Below are 20,764 nucleotides of genomic sequence, written 5' to 3'. Positions count from 1 at the left end.
AGTTAGCTTTGTGTAGCGATCGCAAATGCTACTCAGTGACAGCCAATGAACACTTTTAATTTTTTCATTGATAACACATCTAAATCCTATAATTTATTTACACTTCCCCTTTACTAAAGTTGTTTATATATATATAACAAAAACGGTAACAGTGGCAGTCAGATACCATCGTAATTTTTTTCAGGTCATTCATTGTCAGACAGAAGCAGTACGGCACAACGTTACGCTAAAAAAATAAAGTAAAAATATAAAAATGGCTTACCTCTTTGTCCTCTGAAAGACCATGCCAACCCAACATAATGTTTACTGCATATGAAACGTGAATGGATTCGCCGAGCTGGTGTTAAAGTCCGCGCAAGTTGATTCGGTTTTCACATTTTTTCCTCCTGAGTTTTTGGTTTCCGGGAACGTATGAAGAAAACATCCTTCATGGTCGTAATGTCTAGAGTCGTTTCTACAAGTTCCAAAAAAGCAATGCGTGATCGGCATGTTCGTTTTTGAAAGATTACCGGCAAAAAGTAGCACTTTTTACGTTAGGTCTATGCGAGGACGGGTCTATAATGTCCCACTTCGGCTTTACTTCCGCTTTACGATGCGACGTCACGGTCTAAAAATAGCCTGCATGCAGTATGCCATTGTATGTAGGTAGCACTTTTGGCAATTTCATGTCTTTTGCTGGCTGCACTTCATGGCACTTCAGCTTGCAATTCAGTTTGACTTGAAGGTAGTTCGTTAGTGTGTCCAGTTATAAATTAAAAAATGTCAATTGATACTTGTGTTACCTTTCATGTTTTTTTTTTTTCAAAACAAAAAAACAAAAAACATAGTAACCTCTGCTATGTTTAGAAGTAAATTCATGTTGTGAATTATCTGTTAAAGTTTTTAAAATTGCTCCCGTTTTTGCATTAGTTCCCTTCTGTCTACTTTCGACATGTGAAAGTTTTAAAACTGTTTCATTATTTAAAGATAGATTCAAGTCAAGATTTTGCCGATTTAGGAGTATTGTAGATAAAAAGTTACTTAGGTTCGCGAAGAAGGTTCACGACAACAGAGCCTTTCTGAGAAGTCTACTGCTTTGAAATGGCAGCTGTTTACCAACACCGCAGAGTCTGTCATTTCACATGTAGTTCTATATGCATGTGATATCTAGGCGTAGATTGTAGGCTGTCGTCTACAGTCAGGAAATATTGGAGCCACCTAGCCTAGCATCGCGTTTGCTACAGCGTCACAAAAAACACTCTTCTCTCTCCGTGTCTTTGACTTTTCTCGAGTCATTCAACCAACGTAGTAACGCATAGTAACGCGCATTGTCTCGTTGCTGAAACGGTGACAAAATCTGAACGGAGAAAAAAAAAAACGTAATGCACGGAAAACGTACAGATTTTGAACGTATGGCGTACCCATTTAAAAATCAGTGCTCACACAAATTTCGCCGAAACCGTACAACTTGTCAGGTATGCACTAACATTCCCTTTAAATGCTGCACACTAGCTGTGTACTGCTAATCCTTTTTGTATTAGATTTTGCACTTTGTTTTTTCATTGTAGTTTTAATTAAACTTGATAGCTATCACTCCACTTAGTACTTTATCATTTGGCATATTGTTTAAAATTAAAAATCCACTGCATTCCACCCTTTAGGCGTTTTAAATATTATTTGTAGAAATTAATATAATCTCTCAAACACTTTCTTTAAACTGCACTTTTCTGCTGTCTTAGTAGTAGCCTAGTAGTAGTACGTAAACTATCCAGCATGTTTGTGTACTGCCATTGTGCACGCCTTGCATGGAGAAAAGGCCCAAGCATGAAAAATTTGGAGCGAAGCAGCTGTTTTTGGATGGAAAAAAAACAAAAGATCATCAGCACCCCATGCTGTGAATGACTTCCAACGCGCCTGTTTTTTAGCGCAATCTATACTCATCATCTTTTGCTCCCTTAAGCAATAAGATATAGTTTAACGAAAGCTGTATGTATCCGAGTACACAAAAACATTACAAGTGGATGAACAATTGTATTTGGTGGAAAACACTCCGGTAGGACACCCCCAATTTGGCCAAATTTCAAAATTGTCCTATATGCATGTGTGATACATCATTGGAAAGATTAAAATCTCAATTTTCTGGGGCAAGAAATTTTTTTAAAAGGAATTTTTTTTTAAACATCAAAACCCTAACTAGAGGTGAAAGCAGAATTAAAGACGCCATGATTTAAATGAGATATTATCGCTTACTTACCTTGTTTCGATCCAAAAACTCCATGTAGCATGTATCTTCGCGTGTCAAGACACAGATGTGAATGGCCACAGCCAGATTTTTGGGGGATTTTATGGGTGAAACATGGCAATATAACAAGGGTCGTGATGCAGATATCGCAGACATCAAGGAGTGATCGAGATGTTCTTTTTCATGAATTTATCCTTTTAAACGTTTTTTTATTCCCAATGTTTCTTTGTTTGGATCGATTATTTATCATCTAACATATTGGGGAAAATGTGACACTGACAAAAAAATACAATTAATTGATAGTTATGAGGTAGATATCCGTGACTTTTTTACAGACGCCATTTTTGTCATTGTGACGTAGTTTGTTTAAAAGTTTAAAATTTGCGAGCGAATCGTTTTTTAAAGTCTTTTTTTTTTTTTTACGAAATATTAGACGTCAATTAATGATTCTAAGATACAAATGACAGACATTAAGATTCATAAATGTAATTAGTTAGCTTCTTTTTATGGCTGGGTTTAAAAAAAAAGCGGTTGCACAACGTCTGTAAACGGGGGTTTCCAGGGTAAAATGAACCAATTAAAAATAGTTCGGAGGCTTAATGCGCCATGAATCTGCTATGACAGCATATAGAAATATTGTTCTAACAAACACAACAGTTGTTTTGGCTTAAAATACAGCAGTTTCTTTTAAAGAGGAGTGCAAGAGCAGAAACGGCTTTTTCAGTCTTGTCTGTGTTTTTTCCGCCATTTGTTGGTTGAACGACTGGTTCCCTCTCAGGGGCCCAGCTAAATGTATGCTTATGTTTGTCAGCCAATGAGTGCAGATGAGAATTGTGATAGTACTTTGAAAGCAGCATTTTCTTTAAAGCAGCATTTACCATATTTATTGAGCCAAGGCACGTATTTACCAGTACAAATAATATCAAAACACACCTCTAATCAATATGACCCATACACTGGGTCGTTGTGTACTTTCTGGTATCTAGTGGAATAAAAAACAATTGTTCTGCTTTTTGAGATATGTATGTCACTAGCATAGCTAGGTGAACAATATACATTATTTATAGTAAATAAGTATTTTTCCCCCCAAAATAATTACATGAAATGGTAAATTACCCCACAAAATACCCGATTATCTGTCATAATAATAATATTCCACATCATATTTTTTCAGAGTCACATCTATAAAAGCACAGAAATGTACTATGTTAATGTAGCTCATTAAAATACACTCATATTTGTCATATTTAACATTATTAGCAACAGTACGTTGACATAAGTGGATGAAGTGAACGCATCCATTCATTTTCAAGTCATCAATTAAGTGGCGCATTCACAGTCACATTCCTACCAATGGAAAATTCAAGAGTGAATATTTCTCGGGGTGTTTTAATGTGAGAGGAAGTCAGAATAGCTGAAGAAATACCACACAAGCACGTTGAGGACATGCAAATGCCGCACAGGCCTGAGCCGAGCTCCGAATAATATAATATTCTGCTACCAATAGGACAGTGAGCAAGGTAATTCCTTTACAGTCCTTCTTTCTCCCCATTTCACATGCTACCTTCAATGTCATCATTCCCGCAGCCTCACAACATCCACCATCTTTTTTTCCTCTTGTCATCCTCTGTCTTGTATTTGAGCCTCCTCACAGGTTCTGTGGCACTGCGCATATTCAGGTTGTCAAACTCCTCGTTGAGCATGAAGGTTCTCTCAATCAGTTCTGACGATTCCTCCCAGTTGCGAAAACACTCGGAACCCAAACGATAAATGTCCTGTACAGCATTCGGAGACAGGACAGAGCCATCTGGACGGAGAACCACCACGGTCGGGACATCTTTTACCTTGAACATGGCCTGAAGTTCCCTAAAAATGAGTGTATTTTTAGCATCACAAAAAAGGTAGCTTTAAATTCATTCATAGGCTTCACTGTCAGTTGACGAGACAGCTCCAGACATTGCGCCAAGGCTTCCCGTAGGGGGCCGGCCAGGCAGAGCGTCGTGGGAGCTTTCACTGCCATAAACTCAAACATGCTGCTTTCTACCGGCAGATTTAGGTGGAAACAGAACGAAAGTTTTTGTGCATACAAGCAGGCAGGAGTGTCTCAAGAGTGATTTGGTTGAGGATTCAAGGTAATTGTTAAATAAAATAGCACCATGTATGCACTTTGAAACGTTAAGAAAAATTAAATGAATGGAAAAAATTTGCGTAACTATCGCTTCAAATATTTACGTAAAATGAATCATAACTGCCTGTTTTTTTGTTTTTCTTTGTTTTTTGCAACCAAGAATCTAGACTCTATTACATTCAATAGAACTTGCTGGATTTTCACATTTATTTACAAGAATTTTCAGCTTCAAAAGCTCTTTGTTTTGTGGTGGCCGCCATGTTGGATTTTGTATCCATACACAATAGCGTAACTTTACATTCAAATAATCAGGTGATTTTCAGCCAACTGCCCATTTTTTGGGCAAAAAAAAATTGTAATTTAGACATATCTTCGTCCATACAAAAAAAAAAAAAAATTGGCCTTTACGTGATTTACTTTTGTAACATTTGAATCTAAAAACGACAAGGGCCAGATAGCTGGCAAGATTTGCTGAGGCGATAGGAATTTAAAAAAAAATTGGCTTTTACGCGATTAACTTTGTAACATTTCAATCTCAAAATGACGAGGGCCAGATAGCCGGCAAGATGTGCTGATTCAATCTACGGTAAATAAGTTGTGATTGTATATAGAAAAATGCTAATTTTGCTTTTGTTGAGTAAAATTAAGATTATTCTGCATCATTTCCTCAAGTATTCAGTTTCTGATGTGAAAATGACACTAAATAAGAACAATTTACAGTAAGTCGCTATTTTGTGCAAAAACTTGATATGTTAACTCATTCAGCCATTTTCACCAGAGCAAGGCCCTTCACTCCCGTCCGTTTTACTGGATTTTGACTGATTTTGCAAGGCCCACAGAAAATTCTGTTCTATTGCTATATAAACATGGAACACACCAAAAGAAAGATTAGACTCTCTTCTCTCAGCAGCAAAAACGTTAGGTTATATCTTTTTCGATTCTCTAGAAATCAGCATTAGAAAATAGCTTAGTTTGAGCAATTTTTCAATTTCTTATGAAATAAAACAGAGAAATTGAGCTTTTTGTAAAAGCATACATTTCAAATATAACTTTGACTTTAACACAGCTATTTTTCGCTTTTGTGACATCTCAAACATCTGAATAATGTTTTTGTTCTACAAAATAACTTAAACAACAAGACAAATAGAGCTTTTGATCGCAAAGTACAATTTATTTACACATAACTAAACTATTGAACTGTTGAACTATTAGCACACATAACAACGGGGAAGGCTCTAGGCTACTCCTGGTTGAATGAGGTGAGATGAGTTCTTACAAAATGCGCTACTGCCCTCCAGTGGCCAGTTTTATTGCTTTAAAATGAGTTTTGAGCATTGTGCATTGCAGTTTAGGTGCAACAGAACCTAGAGACGCCTCTTTGTCAAAAAAAAACAAAACAAAACAAAAACGTAAAAGACGTATAAATATGTTTTTTGGACATTGAAACAATCAAAAATAGAATGTATTTATACGTTTTTAAGAGCCTGAAAATATAGGTGTCTGCATTTGGTTATTTTTGTGGATCTAGTTGAAGGAATCTGACCTTTTAGCCAGATTGCCGGATTCACACCAGCCGACCCGCCGGACGCCCTCTGGCGCAGCTCCAATGACCCGGCAAAATACAGATAACCCGGCCAAAAGACCAAACTCCGCGCGTTCACCTTAGTCTTAACCTTAGTATTTTCCTTAAACTATGATATTAATGCCATTTATTTTATATTGGGAATGTTAGAGTAATACAAACAGTCAAACAGTAAATACGAGAAAAGGTGCTATTCCTTCATAGCGTAAAATCTGAGAATTTTATAGGCATTTTAAGTTTGTTATATATAAAAAATAATTAATCGGGATTTTATTAGGGAACGAATTTGAATTTTTTTTATGCCGCTGCTAGTGGAATCTCATATATGCTCAAGGGAGGTGCCTGTTTTGGTTTTGAAAATATTTCAAGTTTTTGAAAACAGGCCCCCAACGGAGCGGCCCTGTTTCCCGTCAACTGATTGTGAAATCTATTATCAAATATATCTCATATTTAGAGCCCTGTATAGTTATTATAGTACACTATAATACTATATGAAAAGGGAGACTGCAAAAGATAAAAAAAAAAATCCCTCCCGTATCCACTTACTCCCTGTATGGGTCCTCAAAGGCTAAAAAGAGAACCTTTTTGTGCATCTCCTTGAGAAATCTTCCCTGCTGCTCCTCTGATTGGTCCAAGCTGCACAGAGTAGGAAATGATGAATTGAATACACATGAGCTCATTTTGTGTAGTGACATAAAAACAAGCAAAAATGCTGGCATAGACCTGATGTAAATGAGTGCCAGCAGTCTGGGATATTCAATATAAGCTGGGTCTTTCAGTCGTTTAAAAAAGTCATTAAGCACAGGCACAAAGTCCCAACACTTGTCGCACTCTGCAGATGCAAAGAGTAGCATGAGGATGCGGTTTTCCAGAATCCCCACAATTTCCCGCTCAGTGTTGAGCTCATCCTGCTCCCAGTTGTTTTCCACCAGAACTCGGTTGAGGAAAAGGTCCACCATGATGGAATGGAACAGAGAGAGGATGGAACGATGGACAGAAGGTCCGTCTGTGAAGAGAGCAAGAAGTGCATTGCAAGAAGAATGCTGTTTATGACAGTGTCATGAGACTATCATAATTGTGACATGACACCTGCCATGAACATGATTGCTCATGACAGATGTCATTAAGTGTCCTTAGCCTAAACACTGACTGTAAAACATTTGAAACAATGTCAACTTGGATCAAAAGAATATACAGTGATCCCTCGCTACTTCGCGCTTCAAACTTTGCGCCCTCAGTCCGTCGCAGATGTTTTTTTCATTTAAAAAAATAAATAAATAAATAAAAACAGTATTTTGTAGAACTGTCCCGATCCGATCACGTAGTCTCACTCTCCCTCCTGTTGCTTTTCTTGGTCAGGCAGTGCACTGGAGTTGCTTGTTAAATTTAACGTAATAAGGTTTGATCTTGCCAGAGAAGCTTGGAAGCCGAAACTTCAAGGGGCCACATGTGTCAGTCATCATTTTGCTTGTTAAGCACCTGCTGTGGCAAGTCATTGTGTGTAAATGAGCAGCGTGAGCGGATTTGAGTGGACTCACTGAATGAAGCATGTAATAAAGACAAGCATTTTTCTACTTTATTATTGTTTTTTAAAAAATTCGATGGGACAGTAACATGTTTAAAACATCATAATTATTACATTTGAAGTGCTTAAAATGTAAAATGTATATACACAAATATTTTTTTCATTTTCAATGCTAAATCTGAATAAGTACATTGTACACACAAAAAAAAGAATTTGCGGTTTTTCACTTATCACGCCGGGTTCTAGTCACCATTAACCGCGATGAACAAGGGATCACTGTAATTTACATGACTGATGTCATTAAATGTCCTAAGCCTAAACCCTAACCGTAAGACATTTGAAACAATGTCAACCTTGTATCAAAAGTGATGTAATTTAATCAATGACATTTAATGACGTCTATCAAAAGCATTAATTCATATTCACGACAGATGTCATTATTAAGTTATTCAAATAGTGTACACAAAGCAGTGGCGCCACCAGGGGGTGGCCAGGGGTGGCCACGGCCACCCCTATAAATTGGTTGGCCACCCCACTGGCCACCCCGCTTGCCAGTGTATCATTAGATTGTTGTTGCATCAGTTATGCATTTCATCCCAAATGAATGCATTTATTTTGTTTTGTTAAATGTAGGGCTGTCAAATTTATCATGTTAACGGGCGGTAGTTTTTTTTTTTAAGTAATCACTTGAAAATATTTATCGCAATTAACGCATTCGCGGTACGACTCATTCACTCATTGCCGCAAACAGCCTGCAATGGCGCCGTTTTACTTATATACAGAGATAAGAGTCAGAGTGGAGTAGATACAAGGATTCATTGGGGCCGTGCTTTTAATTGGCAAAAGCTTTGTCATCTCTCCCACAGCAACTATAAATATTGTGGGAAGCAACATAGGGAAGAATGAGAGGAGTTGATATTTTCTTAACACACAGTAGTGTACCCAACGCAGAGAAGATATAGCATTTGCAGCCACCACACACAGTCATGGTTGCACCACTTCCCATCATGCATTTGGGCACAACAGTTAAGTCGCTACAGTATCATTTACTGAAAGCTCAACAAATACACTAGATGGCAATATTTAGTCACAATATACAAACTCACATTTAATTACAAGTCTTTCTATCCGTGGATCCCTTCCACAGAAAGAATGGTAATAATGTTAATGCCATCTTGTGGATTTATTGTTATAATAAACAAATACAGTACTTATGTACAGTATATTGAATTTATATATCCGCCTTGTCTTATCTTTCCATTCCAACAGTAAATTACAGAAAAATATGGCATATTTTTTAGATGTTTTGAATTGCGATTAATTACAATTAATTTTTAAGCTGTGATTAACTTGATTAAAAATTTTAATTGTTTGACCGCCCTAGTTAAATGTACACCTTATGCCTAATATATACATAACACAATAAAACAGAATTGTTGTGCAACTCAAAATGTTGACTGGACAGTTGTGGACAATGCACATTAAATCATTAGTAACATCAAATATTACACAATACACCAAAATATTTCAGTAGCCGTGTCCTTAAGTCTTTCTGATAGTTTTCCCCTGACCTTTTTACTGCAATAATATAATTCATTCATTCATTTTCCATGCCGCTTTTTCCTCACGAGGGTCGCGGAGGTGCTGGAGCCTATCCCAGCTAACTCGGGGCAGTAGGCAGGGGACACCCTGAACTGGTTGCCAGCCAATTGCAGGGCACAAGGAGACATACAACCATTCACGCACACACTCATACCTACGGACAATTTAGAGTGTTCAATCAGCCTACCATGCATGTTTTTGGGATGTGGGAGGAAACCGGAGTACCCGGAGGAAACCCACGCAGGCACGGGGAGAACATGCAAACTCCACACAGGAAGGCCGAAGCCCGGGATTGAACCCTTGATCTTAGAACTGTGAGGCAGACGTGCTAACCACTCAGCCACCGTGCCGCCCAATAATATAATGAAAACCTGAAATTATGGATTTTAGTTTTGGCCACCCCAGGATTTTAAGTGGACCCATCTGGCCACCCCTATGAAAAATTTCTGGAGGCGCCACTGACACAAAGTGGTCCCTTATCTAAAACTACCAAGGTTGGATCAGTTAATACAAATCCCTTTGGTATCCAGAGAATGGTCATCTGACCCTAATCAGCATATCTTATGTGAGCATTGAGTTCCTCATTAGTCATTCCCATTCACACTCACAAAACCACAGGGTTGGATTGCTCCCATTAGCATCTGGAGTGTTTGCAGGGCAGGGCTGCCTTGGCTTTGTCGGACAGTGGACCGCTCAGGCAGGCAATCGGGCGGACAACCTATTTACATATTCCAAAAGCTGCAATTTGCCTACAACACAAGGGACGGTGTATTAAAAAACAAAACATTTTTTATGTGGTGACTAGGGGTGTAACGGTACACAAAATCTCGGTTTGGTACGTACTTCGGTTTTGAGGTCACGGTTCGGTTCATTTTCGGTACAGTAAGAAAACAAAATGCAAAATATAAATGTGCTAGTTGTTTATTACACACTTTTGTGCTTTCAACAATAGGAACATTAGCCTATACAAAGCTAGAATTCTGCTAAAAAAGTAGCGGGTATTTAAAGATAATCCAACAACAATTTGCCTTTCAGATGCCGCGTATTGGTCAGCTTTCTTTCAGAAAGAAAGAAGAAAAAAGAAGTCATGTGCTAAGGAGAAAAGCAATCCCAATGACAAAGATTTTAACATGTATTTTACAAATGAAATGCCTCAATGAATCTTTTTTTTTTTTTTTTCTTATGAACGGTTTTCAAAAGGTTTATTGGTGGATTTTCTCAAGTTAAAGCGCCACACAGAAATTAATAGATTTAATTGTGTAAGCATGTTATGTGTATATTTCTTATTATTTAATTACATGTGTTTTAGCTCATTTCAATTTATTTTATTTAAATGGGCAATTATTTATTTTATTATGTGTTTATATTTTACAAATGTGATGTTGTATTCGTTTATATTGTATATTTCATGTTGTTTAACTCTAGTTCCTATGTGAATATTAGTTCCTACTTGTTTTGTTGTGGTAGGAGGGTTTTGTATTGAACACGGGGCCGTGTTGGTTATTATTATAGCAGAGAGTACAGAAGTAAATCAACATAGACAAGTCAACTGTGCCCCGATCTACCACTCAAGAGATCTGATGTACTCAAAAGTAGGTTACGATTGCATATTAGTTTGAAAATCGACCGGATCCACCGTATTTTTACACGAGTGACTTCCGGTCTGCCCGATCCTAGCTACTGGTAGAAGTATTGACGCAGGAGGGCCGCGTCTCGCGTCAAATCATAAACTGCCGTTCTTTTCGCGTGCGTCGCGTTGAGCCACTTCTGGGACAGGTCTAACACACGGCCGCGCTGCGACTGGTGTGTGTTGGCTGATTGACTCTAACACCCGCATTTCACTGCATTCTCGCGGCGGCCACGTTGTCGCGCTGTTTACGGTTCTGGGTTATACTGTCCTATCGTGTTGGTCCTCATTATAGTAGAGAAGACTGAGTACCCTAATTTTCGCACTATAAGGCGCACCTGACTATAAGCCGCAGCACACCAAATTTGGCACGAAAACGGCATTTGTTCATAGATAAGCCGCACTGGACTATAAGCCGCAGCTGTCCATATCATGGGATATTTACACCAAAAGATGTTAACCGGTACAACCTTATTTGACAGCGGCATCATACGACCAACTGTCATAAGACCAAATGAACCATCATTAAACTTTGAACCAATTTATGCAAAACTTTATTGCTTCAAGAAGCTTCATTTGGCCATCACTGCTCCCTTGGGGGAGACAGTCAACCTCTGCTGCCACCTGCTGTTGACTGTTGTCATCCAACATGCCTCTTAGCATGCATTGCAGCGCTACAGATGTAAATAACAATCAAAAATCATGTTCCGTGCTAAATATTTCTTCAGTTACTGTTCCAATTGTTTCATCGATTGCTAGTTATGGTATTTGCTAACATTTCATTTGACAGTGGTGCCATAAGACTGTAATTACACAATCATAATTATGACATCTCTCTATACTGAGCATTCATGAATGCTTATAACAGATGTCATTAAATGTTATCCTGCAAATGATCTCACTTTTGAATGGATGCAAAAGATCCAAGATGGACAAAAATCGAGTTAGTGACATAATTTGCCAAATGACACTTAATGACATAAGCATTCAGTAATGTCCATGATAGTGTCATGTCATAATTTTGATGATCTTATGACAGTCTTATGACACCGCTGTCAAATAAAGTGTTACCTAAAAAAAAAAACAACAACAACAAATAAGCCGCACTGGACTATAAACCACAGGTATCAAAATGAAGGAAAAAAGTAGCGGCTTACAGTCTGAAAATTACGGTAAATATAATCTACACAAAGAAACTGTAACCCTATCGACTCACAGCCTCGAAAAGTAAGGGTTATATTACGTCAGAAACTCGTTCGGTACGTGTCTGTTCCGAACCCACCACCACGTACCGGAACGGTTCAATACTATTACGTGTACCATTACACCCTTAGTGGTGACATATGACAGTTCGCCCTTTTCCCGGGGCTAGGTGTTGGTGGTTGTTGCTGAAGCCTTCTTTGTTCCCACATGAGAGTGAGCCAATTCCTTTGCAAGACCCACCAAGAAGTCACCCCGTCTCCCTTGCCTTCCGGTGCATGCCTGATACAAAACATGCATTCAGTGCTGCCATGTCAATTATATTGTAGAACACGGTGACTGACCATCTCCGTGTTCCTCCGTGTTTGACAAAGCCAAGGGAGCCTTGGATTTGCAAATAGTCAAGATGCTAATTGCACCTATCCAGAGTGAAACCCACCCACTTAGGCAGCGACTCTACAAGAGTATGTAGGAGGATTGTCTGCTAGATTGCTTGTTTGATCGGTCTTATTGTTTAACAAAGCCAAGTAGTCAGTTTGGTATTGGGGTCATTTGACACCTTTCTGGTCTTTCTTTCTTTATAGCCACAAAAAAAAAAACGGGACTTCCAGTGTTATGAAAGTTTGTAATCATGCTTGACATTTTGGTACTAGTTAATTGGCTCATGAACTGCAATAAAACACAATACAAGAATATGTATGATTTTTTTCCCCATGGGAAATCACCCTGAGTTTGTACTTAATTCTAACAGTAGTTCTAATTTATCCTCCTTAGACAACATTTGTAAACCTAAACATCTCCCACTCTGTATACAACTATATTAACTCCTTTTGGGTTCTATAGTGGACATTAAGAGCTTGACAATGATTGTATCATGGAAGGAAATTACTTCCCTCAGTGCCAGCTGGTAGTCAGGAGGATATAAATTGCAGTTGTCCATAGTCATTTCTATGTTCTAAATTACTGGCTGTGTAACCCATTATTACGAATTTAGGGAGTTTGTAACATTAATCCATTTGATATACAATTCTTATGCAAAGGATTATAATTGTTTATCTTTGGAGTAGAAATGCACTAAAAGATGATGAATAATATTTTGCTTTTCATATTACCGTATTTACAGGACTATAAGTCACACTTTTTTTCACAGTTTGACTGGGCCTGCAAGTTAAACACAAGTGTGACCTAAATGTTTTTGGGGCTTTTTGTTTACTCTGACCCCCAGCAGACTGTTATGTTATGTTTTTTTAGGGTATAGTTATCTCAAAACCTGTTAATATGTATGTGAATGTTAACAGATGCCTAGTTGTTAGCCTGTTGAACTCTTATTATTTATAATGTATACTCATAATTTTTGTGCTTGGTTTTTGATCAATTAAAAAACTGACCCCCAAAAATTTGACTTATATTGCAGTGCGATTTATACGAATATACAGTGCACTCCATAATTATTGGCACCCCTGAAAAAATTGTGTTTTTTAGCTTTTAATATATATTTTTTTAATTCAAATAATATGGTAATAAATAATAATAATAATAAAGCTCAATCTTGGTCTCACACAAAAATACACACGGTCCCAGGATTCAACTGGGACCGTGTGCTTTGGTCAGATGAGACCAAGATTGAGCTTTTTGGCAACAAGCACTCTAAGTGGGTCTGGCGTGCCACGAAAGATGCGCATGCTGAAAAGCACCTCATACCCACTGCGAAGTATGGAGGTGGGCCAGTGATGCTGTGGGGCTGTTTCGCTTCCAAAGGCCCTGGGAACCTTGTTAGGATGCATGGCATCATGAATGCTTTGAAATACCAGGACATTTTAAATCTGTTGCCCTCTGCCCGAAAGCTGAAGATGGGTCGTCACTGGATCTTTCAGCAAGACTATGACCCTAAACATATCTACAACAGAAATGGTTCACCAGACACAAAATCAAGCTCCTCCCATGGCCACCTCAGTCCCCAGACCATGTTTTGTTGGCAAAAGGGGTTTTTACAAAGTATTAACACCAGGGGTGCTAATAATTGTGACACACATTATTTGATGTCAAATATTTTTTTCTTTATGTGGGATTTTTTCCCCACTGAATGAATGCTCTTGTATTGAAGGTTGGATTTTTCTCTTTTTTTCCGTTTAGGTCCCATATTATTTGAATAAAAAAAATATTAGAAGCTAAAAAAAACATCTTTTTCAGGGGTGCCAATAAGTATGGAGGGCACTGTATGTTTGTTATGTGTTTTTGTTTTTTTCCCCATCTTCATTGGGCATTCTAAGGCTCGTGTGACTTATAGTCCGAAAAATACAGTACTCATGAACATTAATTTTGTAATTTTCATACTTTACTTAACTTTTATAATACGACGTCATAAAATACAGTGGTGCCTCTACCTATGAGATTAATTGGTTCTGGAAGTAGTTTCGTAACTTGAAAATTCTAAAGTAGAGATGCATTTTCCATGTAAATGCCCTAATCTGTTCCAAAGCCAGCAAAATTCAGACATAAATCTTTTATAATGCATGAAAATGCATCAAAACATGTAACAGATAAATGTTACAATCAGATTATTGCAGAATAAACATAAAATAAGATTTCTGCAATATGTAAAAAAACAAGAATAGAGTAAAGAATAAAAATTAATATACTCATGTAAAGCTGTCGGAAGAGGTCTGTCTTAGCCAATTGGATGCCAGTAATGCTAAGCAATAGCCAATGGCAGAGCAGCGGTGGGTAGTAACGTTACATGTACTCCCTTACATTTACTTGCTTTTGCTTGAGTAGATTTGTGAAGAAAAAACACTACTCTTAGTCCGCTACTTTGGGCTTCACAAGAGTCGTTACATTTTTCCTCTTTATTCTGCATATTAGATTTTTTTTTTTTTTTTGCCAGCGTTGCCAAGAGTAGCTGTACCAATTTCACCAATGAGACATCACAACAATTATTAGACTCCATTGACTCCATTACACCAATCTGACGCAAGCTTGCCCTTCTATGATCACGCCAGCTTGTTAAATCACGTGGCGTCTTTAAGGCACCGTGTGAAAAAAAAAAAGTATTTGACATAGAGCGCTGCCTTCAACATGACTCGAAAGCGGGGATTTAAATCTCTCTCCGAGTTTTTATTTGGCACCGATTTACCAATGAAATTTTGCCTGGCACGGCCAGACCGTTCTCTCTGTATTTTTCAAACACTGAGAGAATAGTCTGGGACCCAGCGCATTAACGGCCTCTCGAGCAAGTACAAAATCAATCATCAAATCAGATTCGTTTGTTTGTGTGACGTGTTCTTAACGAGCAACGTCACTCTTCCGCGTCGGAAGTCGTCTCCACAACAACACAGATGGCGAACAGGAGAGCCGAAAATATGTTCCAATCCACGGTAAAATCAGTTCTAATTTACCAAAAACACATCGACACAAGTCATTGACAACAGTCTGTCTCGCGCTAGCCATGTTGAATAAACTCAGCTCTCCTCGTATGTTTACTTCTGCGCGCATATCTAACGTCACATCCGCCCGTCGCTGATTGGTCCACTCCGCTGTCTGTTTGCTGTGGCTTGCTCCGCCCTGGAAATTTTATCCGCTTAATGGTGGCCAGACTCAATAGCTGGAACAGCGGTGTACCAGGCTAAATGAAATCCAGAGATATGATCCCTTTAATTTTATATTAGTAACTATGAAGGAACTATTCTGTTCAAACTAGGAACTATTTTTTTCTACTAGAGGGCACTTTGGACAAATAATGCTTTATTCCTGTTTCTCCCTTTCTTTTCTTTTTCCTTTTTTTTCTTGTATTTCTTTGGCTTAATGTGGCTATAATGGGTTATTTTGCAGTATCATTATAAAAACAGTTCATATACTAGATAGGTTTGTGCTGAGAGGGAAAAAAAAGTATGAAAAATTATAAACTAAAATAAGCAATTACTCACAATGTTACTCATTACTTGAGTATTCTTTTCACTGGATACTTTTTTACTTGTACTTGAGTAATATTATTTAAGTAATGCTACTCGAGTAACATCTTTGGCTACTCTACCCACCTCTGGCTAGAAGTATGTTATGTTCATTAAACTCTGGGAGCTGTGAGTACCAGCTATACTGTATTTTAGCCTTTCATATCCTGAAGTTTCTTTCGTATAAAGAGGCAATATTTCCCCATTGAAACGTGCATTAACCTGAAAATTCTGTATGTAGAGACGTTCATGAGTAGAGATACCGCTGTACCCTAGTACCTTCACAAAATTTCCAAATAAAATAGATTCTTAACCCATTCGTCACTAATTTTCTGCCATTGACAATGATAAACGACTTACGATCATTCGCTGCCAGCTTCTACCAGTTCAAATGGATTGGGCAATACATTTCATAATGTGTTGAAGGCACACAGGGCGCGGGGCCGATTCTTAGGGGGCCTATCTCAGTCAAAGCTGACCGAGTGGAAACACAAACAAAAAGAGCTTTTTCATTGAAAATTCTTGTGAATAAATTAGGGCTGTCAAAATTAGCGCGTTAACGGGCGGTAATTAATTTTTTAAAGTATGCACGTTAAAATATTTAACGTAATTAACGCATATGCCCCGCTCAAACAGACTAAAATGACAGTACACTGTAATGTCCGCTTGTTACTTGTTTTTTGGTGTTTGGCGCCCTCTGCTGGCGTTTGGGTCCAACTGATTCTATGGGTTAGTACCATGAGTGAGCATGGTGTAATTATTGACATCAGCAATGGCGAGATACTAGTTCATTTTTGATTGAAAATTTTAATAAAACAAAAAAATTAAGAGGGGTTTTAATATAAAATTTCTACAACTTGTACTAACATTTATCTTTTAAGAACTACAAGTCTTTCTATCCATGGATCGCTTTAGAGAATGTTAATAATGTTAAAGCCATCTTTTTGATTTATTGTTATAATAAACAAATACAGTACTTATGTACCGTATGTTGAATGTATATATCCGTCTTGTGTCTTATCTTTCCATTCCAACAATAATTTACAGAAAAATATGCCACATTTTATAGATGGTTTGAATTGCGATTAATTACGAATAATTAATTTTTAAGCTGTAATTAACTCGATTAAAAATTTTAATTGTTTGACAGCCCTAGAATAAATGCTTTAAACTAGGGTTGTTCCGATCATGTTTTTTTGCTCCCGATCCGATCCCGATCGTTTTAGTTTGAGTATCTGCCGATCCCGATATTTCCCGGTCCGATTGCTTTTTTTTTGCTCCCGGTTCAATTCCAATCATTCCCGATAATTTTTCCAGATCATATACATTTTGGCAATGCATTAAGAAAAAAATGAATAAAACTCGGACGAATATATACATTCAACATACAGTATAGAAGTACTGTATTTGTTTATTATGACAATAAATCCTCAAGATGGCTTTTACATTATTAACATTCCTTCTGTGAGAGGGATCCACGGATAGAAAGACTTGTGACTTTGTATATTGTGACTAAATATTGCCATCTAGTGTATTTGTTGAGCTTTCAGTAAATGTTACTGAAGGCCATGCCCAAATGCACGTTGGGAAGTGGAGCCATGACTGTGCGTAGTGCTACCAATTGATATATCTTCTCTGCGTTGGGAAATAACATAAGGTGTTGAGAAAAAGATCAATTGCTACCTTGCTTCCCCACATTGCTTCCCATGATATTTCTAATTGTAGGGAGAGGCATTGTAAGGCTTTAGCCAATTAAAATAAGGCTCCAAACGCTGCCAAAATTCACTCTACTCATTTTACGCTGCCTTTTAGCTCTCTATATAGGCAAAACGGCGCCATTTCAGATGGAGCGTGACAATGCGTGAGTGGGTCGTGCAGCGCATGCAATAATTGTGTTAAATATTTTAACGTGATACATTTTTTTAAAAAATTAATTACCGCCATTATTGGGATAAATTTGATAACCCTACCTTAAGCCTAAACTAAAGACTCTTATTTCACGTAAATATTGCGAACTATGAGGCTTGTCAGTAAGGAAATTAGCAGCCGCTATATGTAAACAAAGAGCTTTTTCTGTTGAAAATTCTTGTGAATAAATGCTTAACTCCCTGAATTCTTTATAGATATGGACGTAAAACCTTCTCGATTCTTGGTTTAAAGCACAAAAAAAAAAAAAAAAAACGTGCAGGTAGCAATCATTTTACGTAAATGTTGCGAAGTATAATGCCAATGTTGAAGCGGCCAATTCCTCCCATTCATTTTGAACGTTTCAAAATGCATACATGCTACGAAAAATATAATAATTACTTTGAATCCTCGAACAAATCACTCCTGAGACAATACTCCCTGTTTGTATGCAGTACAGCTTACGTACTTTTTTAACCTAAATCCGGCGTTAGATCGCTGCATGTGACCCACTGCTAATAAATGACGCAGAGTGTTGGACGGCCCCCTTCGGGAAGCCGTGACACTGTGAATGAGGAATGTGTCATGTCAATACATTATGAAGTCTATGATTGGGCGTCTATTACCGTCCACACAAGACATACTGTTAACAGACAAATTCTATAACTTCTATGACAGAACAGTACAAATTTCCTCATTATTTTCACAAAACCTGCAGATAAAATAGATTTCTAACCCCTTGAATACTCCATGCTGAGTTTAAACCTCCCCCACCAAAAAACATCTGTAGCGATCATCATACATTATTCAATATGTCCGCCATATACACTGTAGCAGCCCAAGCAGCCTTAGGAATCAGGATTACGGTGTGGGTAGATGAAACGCCACACATACAAAAAAAAAAAAATTCTCTGATGTAGAAATAAAGTTGAGGCCGACATCTGGGAAGTGTGCTTTATCTGTCTGGGCCAGCCAGTATTTGAGTGTTGCAGGAGTCACTGCAGGCTGTGAATTGACAGTGATAACCTCACAAATTAGATTTGGCTCTCTGGCTTTCAGCTGATCTATTTGGGACTACAACTCCACACTGAAACATCCGAGGCTGATAGAGGAGAAATATGTTGCGAGCTGGACATTGCCTGGAAAAGGGGATTTACTGTAAGACTCTGAAAAGGTCAAAGCTTAAATCCTACATTTGGAAAAGTAATTTTGCAATCATCTGGTTCACTTTTTGAAGCTCATTGATCCTGGCCTGATATACTAGCACCGCTGCCTTGTTTAGTTAATAGCTAATTTAATAGGCAATCAATCTTTATACGTGTGGTGGCAGCTGAATACGGCACAAGTAATTTAGCTCACCTTGAAACTCCTCGTCTCAAACGTATTCCAACTTTCTCCTCCAAGCTTTTGTATTCATCTCTGATTTGTTGACTCTCCTCTTTGGCCCTGACCCCTTTCACTTCATTACTTTCTTTTCCTCTTTAAGTGCCGCCTTCACCGCCTCGTCTCTTCACTTTGTGCTTGGCGACAGCAGGATTTACAGATGGAGATTACAAGTGTGTTACAGTGGGTGTGTCCATGCTGTAATTTAACAGAGCAGAGGTCATTGTTAGGCCCTAACAACTCCGGCTCAAGAGTGGAAATCTTATTAGTTTAATAGAAGAAGAACAGCGAGGTTGAAGAAAGGGGATGTACTAGATGCCGGGGTGAGGACAAAACACAGGCCAAAATGGACATTTTTGCATTGAAGTTAATTCAAGAATTGAAGGACATTTTACATTCAACCCCGAAAAAATTTAATAATCCAAATGCAAAATACTAAAACATGCTTGGGTAAATTTAGTTTTCCTCAGACCAAATATACAATGGGGCAAATAAGTATTTAGTCAAACACCAATTGTGCAATTTCTTCTACTTGAAAAGATTAGAGAGGCCTGTCATTGTCAAGATGGGTAAACCTCAACCATGAGAGACAGAATGTGGGGGGAAAAAAACAGAAAATCACATTGTTTGATTCTTAAAGAATTTATTTCCAAATTAGAGTGGAAAATTAGTAATTGGTCACCTACAAACAAGCAAGATTTCTGGCTGTCAAAGAGGTCTAACTTCTTCTAACGAGGCTCCGCTCGTTACCTGTATTAATGGCACCTGTTTTAACTCATTATCGGTGTAAAAGACACCTGTCCACAACCTCAGTCAGTCACACTCCAAACTCCACTATGGCCAAGACCAAAGAGCTGTCGAAGGACACCAGAGAAAAAAAACTGTAGACCTGCACCAGGCTGCGAAGACTGAATCTGCAATAGGTAAAACGCTTGGTGTAAAGAAATCAACTGTGGGAGCAATTATTAGATAATGGAAGACATACAAGACCACTGATCATCTCCGTCGATCTGGGGCTCCATGCAAGATCTCACCCCGTGGCGTCAAAATGATAACAAGAACGGTGAGCAAAAATCCCAGAACCACACGGGGGGACCTAGTGAATGACCTACAGAGAGCTGGGACCACAGTAACACATTGCACCGCCAGGGACTCAAATCCTGAACTGCCAGACGTGTCCCCCTGCTGAAGCCAGTACACGTCCAGGCCCGTCTGCGGTTCGCTAGAGAGCATTTGGATGATCCAGAAGAGGACTGGGAGAATGTGTTATGGTCAGATGAAACCAAAATAGAACTTTTTGGTAGAAACACAGGTCCTCGTGTTTGGAGGAGAAAGAATACTGAATTGCATCCGAAGAACACCATACCCACTGTGAAGCATGGGGGTGGAAACATCATGCCTTGGGGCTGTTTTTCTGCAAATGGACCAGGACGACTGATCTATGTAAAGGAAAGAATGAAGGGGGCCATGTATCGAGAGATTTTGAGTGAAAATCTCCTTCCATCAGCAAGGGCATTGAAGATGAGACGTGGCTGGGTCTTTCAGCATGACAATGATCCCAAACACACAGCCAGGGCAACAAAGGACTGGATTCGTAAGAAGCATTTCAAGATCCTGGAGTGGCCTAGCCAGTCTCCAGATCTC

General features: G+C 38.4%; 1 protein-coding gene across 1 annotated transcript in view; it reads right to left on the bottom strand.

The window, feature by feature from the left end:
* Nucleotides 1-2,648: 2,648 nt before the first annotated feature.
* LOC130920777 (nucleoredoxin-like protein 1) overlaps nt 2,649-20,764 on the bottom strand; it is a 28,115-nt gene continuing 9,999 nt past the window's right edge. The window contains exons 2-5 of the mRNA XM_057844231.1: nt 19,097-19,318; nt 6,655-6,937; nt 6,478-6,567; nt 2,649-4,087 (exon numbers count right to left, since the gene is read on the bottom strand). Coding sequence (XP_057700214.1) covers nt 3,811-4,087; nt 6,478-6,567; nt 6,655-6,890 — 603 coding nt within the window. The 5' untranslated portion in view covers nt 6,891-6,937; nt 19,097-19,318 and the 3' untranslated portion in view covers nt 2,649-3,810. The remainder of the gene's footprint in view (nt 4,088-6,477; nt 6,568-6,654; nt 6,938-19,096; nt 19,319-20,764) is intronic.

Source organism: Corythoichthys intestinalis, chromosome 8 (assembly GCF_030265065.1).
Source record: "Corythoichthys intestinalis isolate RoL2023-P3 chromosome 8, ASM3026506v1, whole genome shotgun sequence".
Lineage (NCBI taxonomy): Eukaryota > Metazoa > Chordata > Actinopteri > Syngnathiformes > Syngnathidae > Corythoichthys > Corythoichthys intestinalis.
Note: the sequence above shows the minus strand (reverse complement) of the source record. Positions and strands in the feature narration are given on the sequence as shown.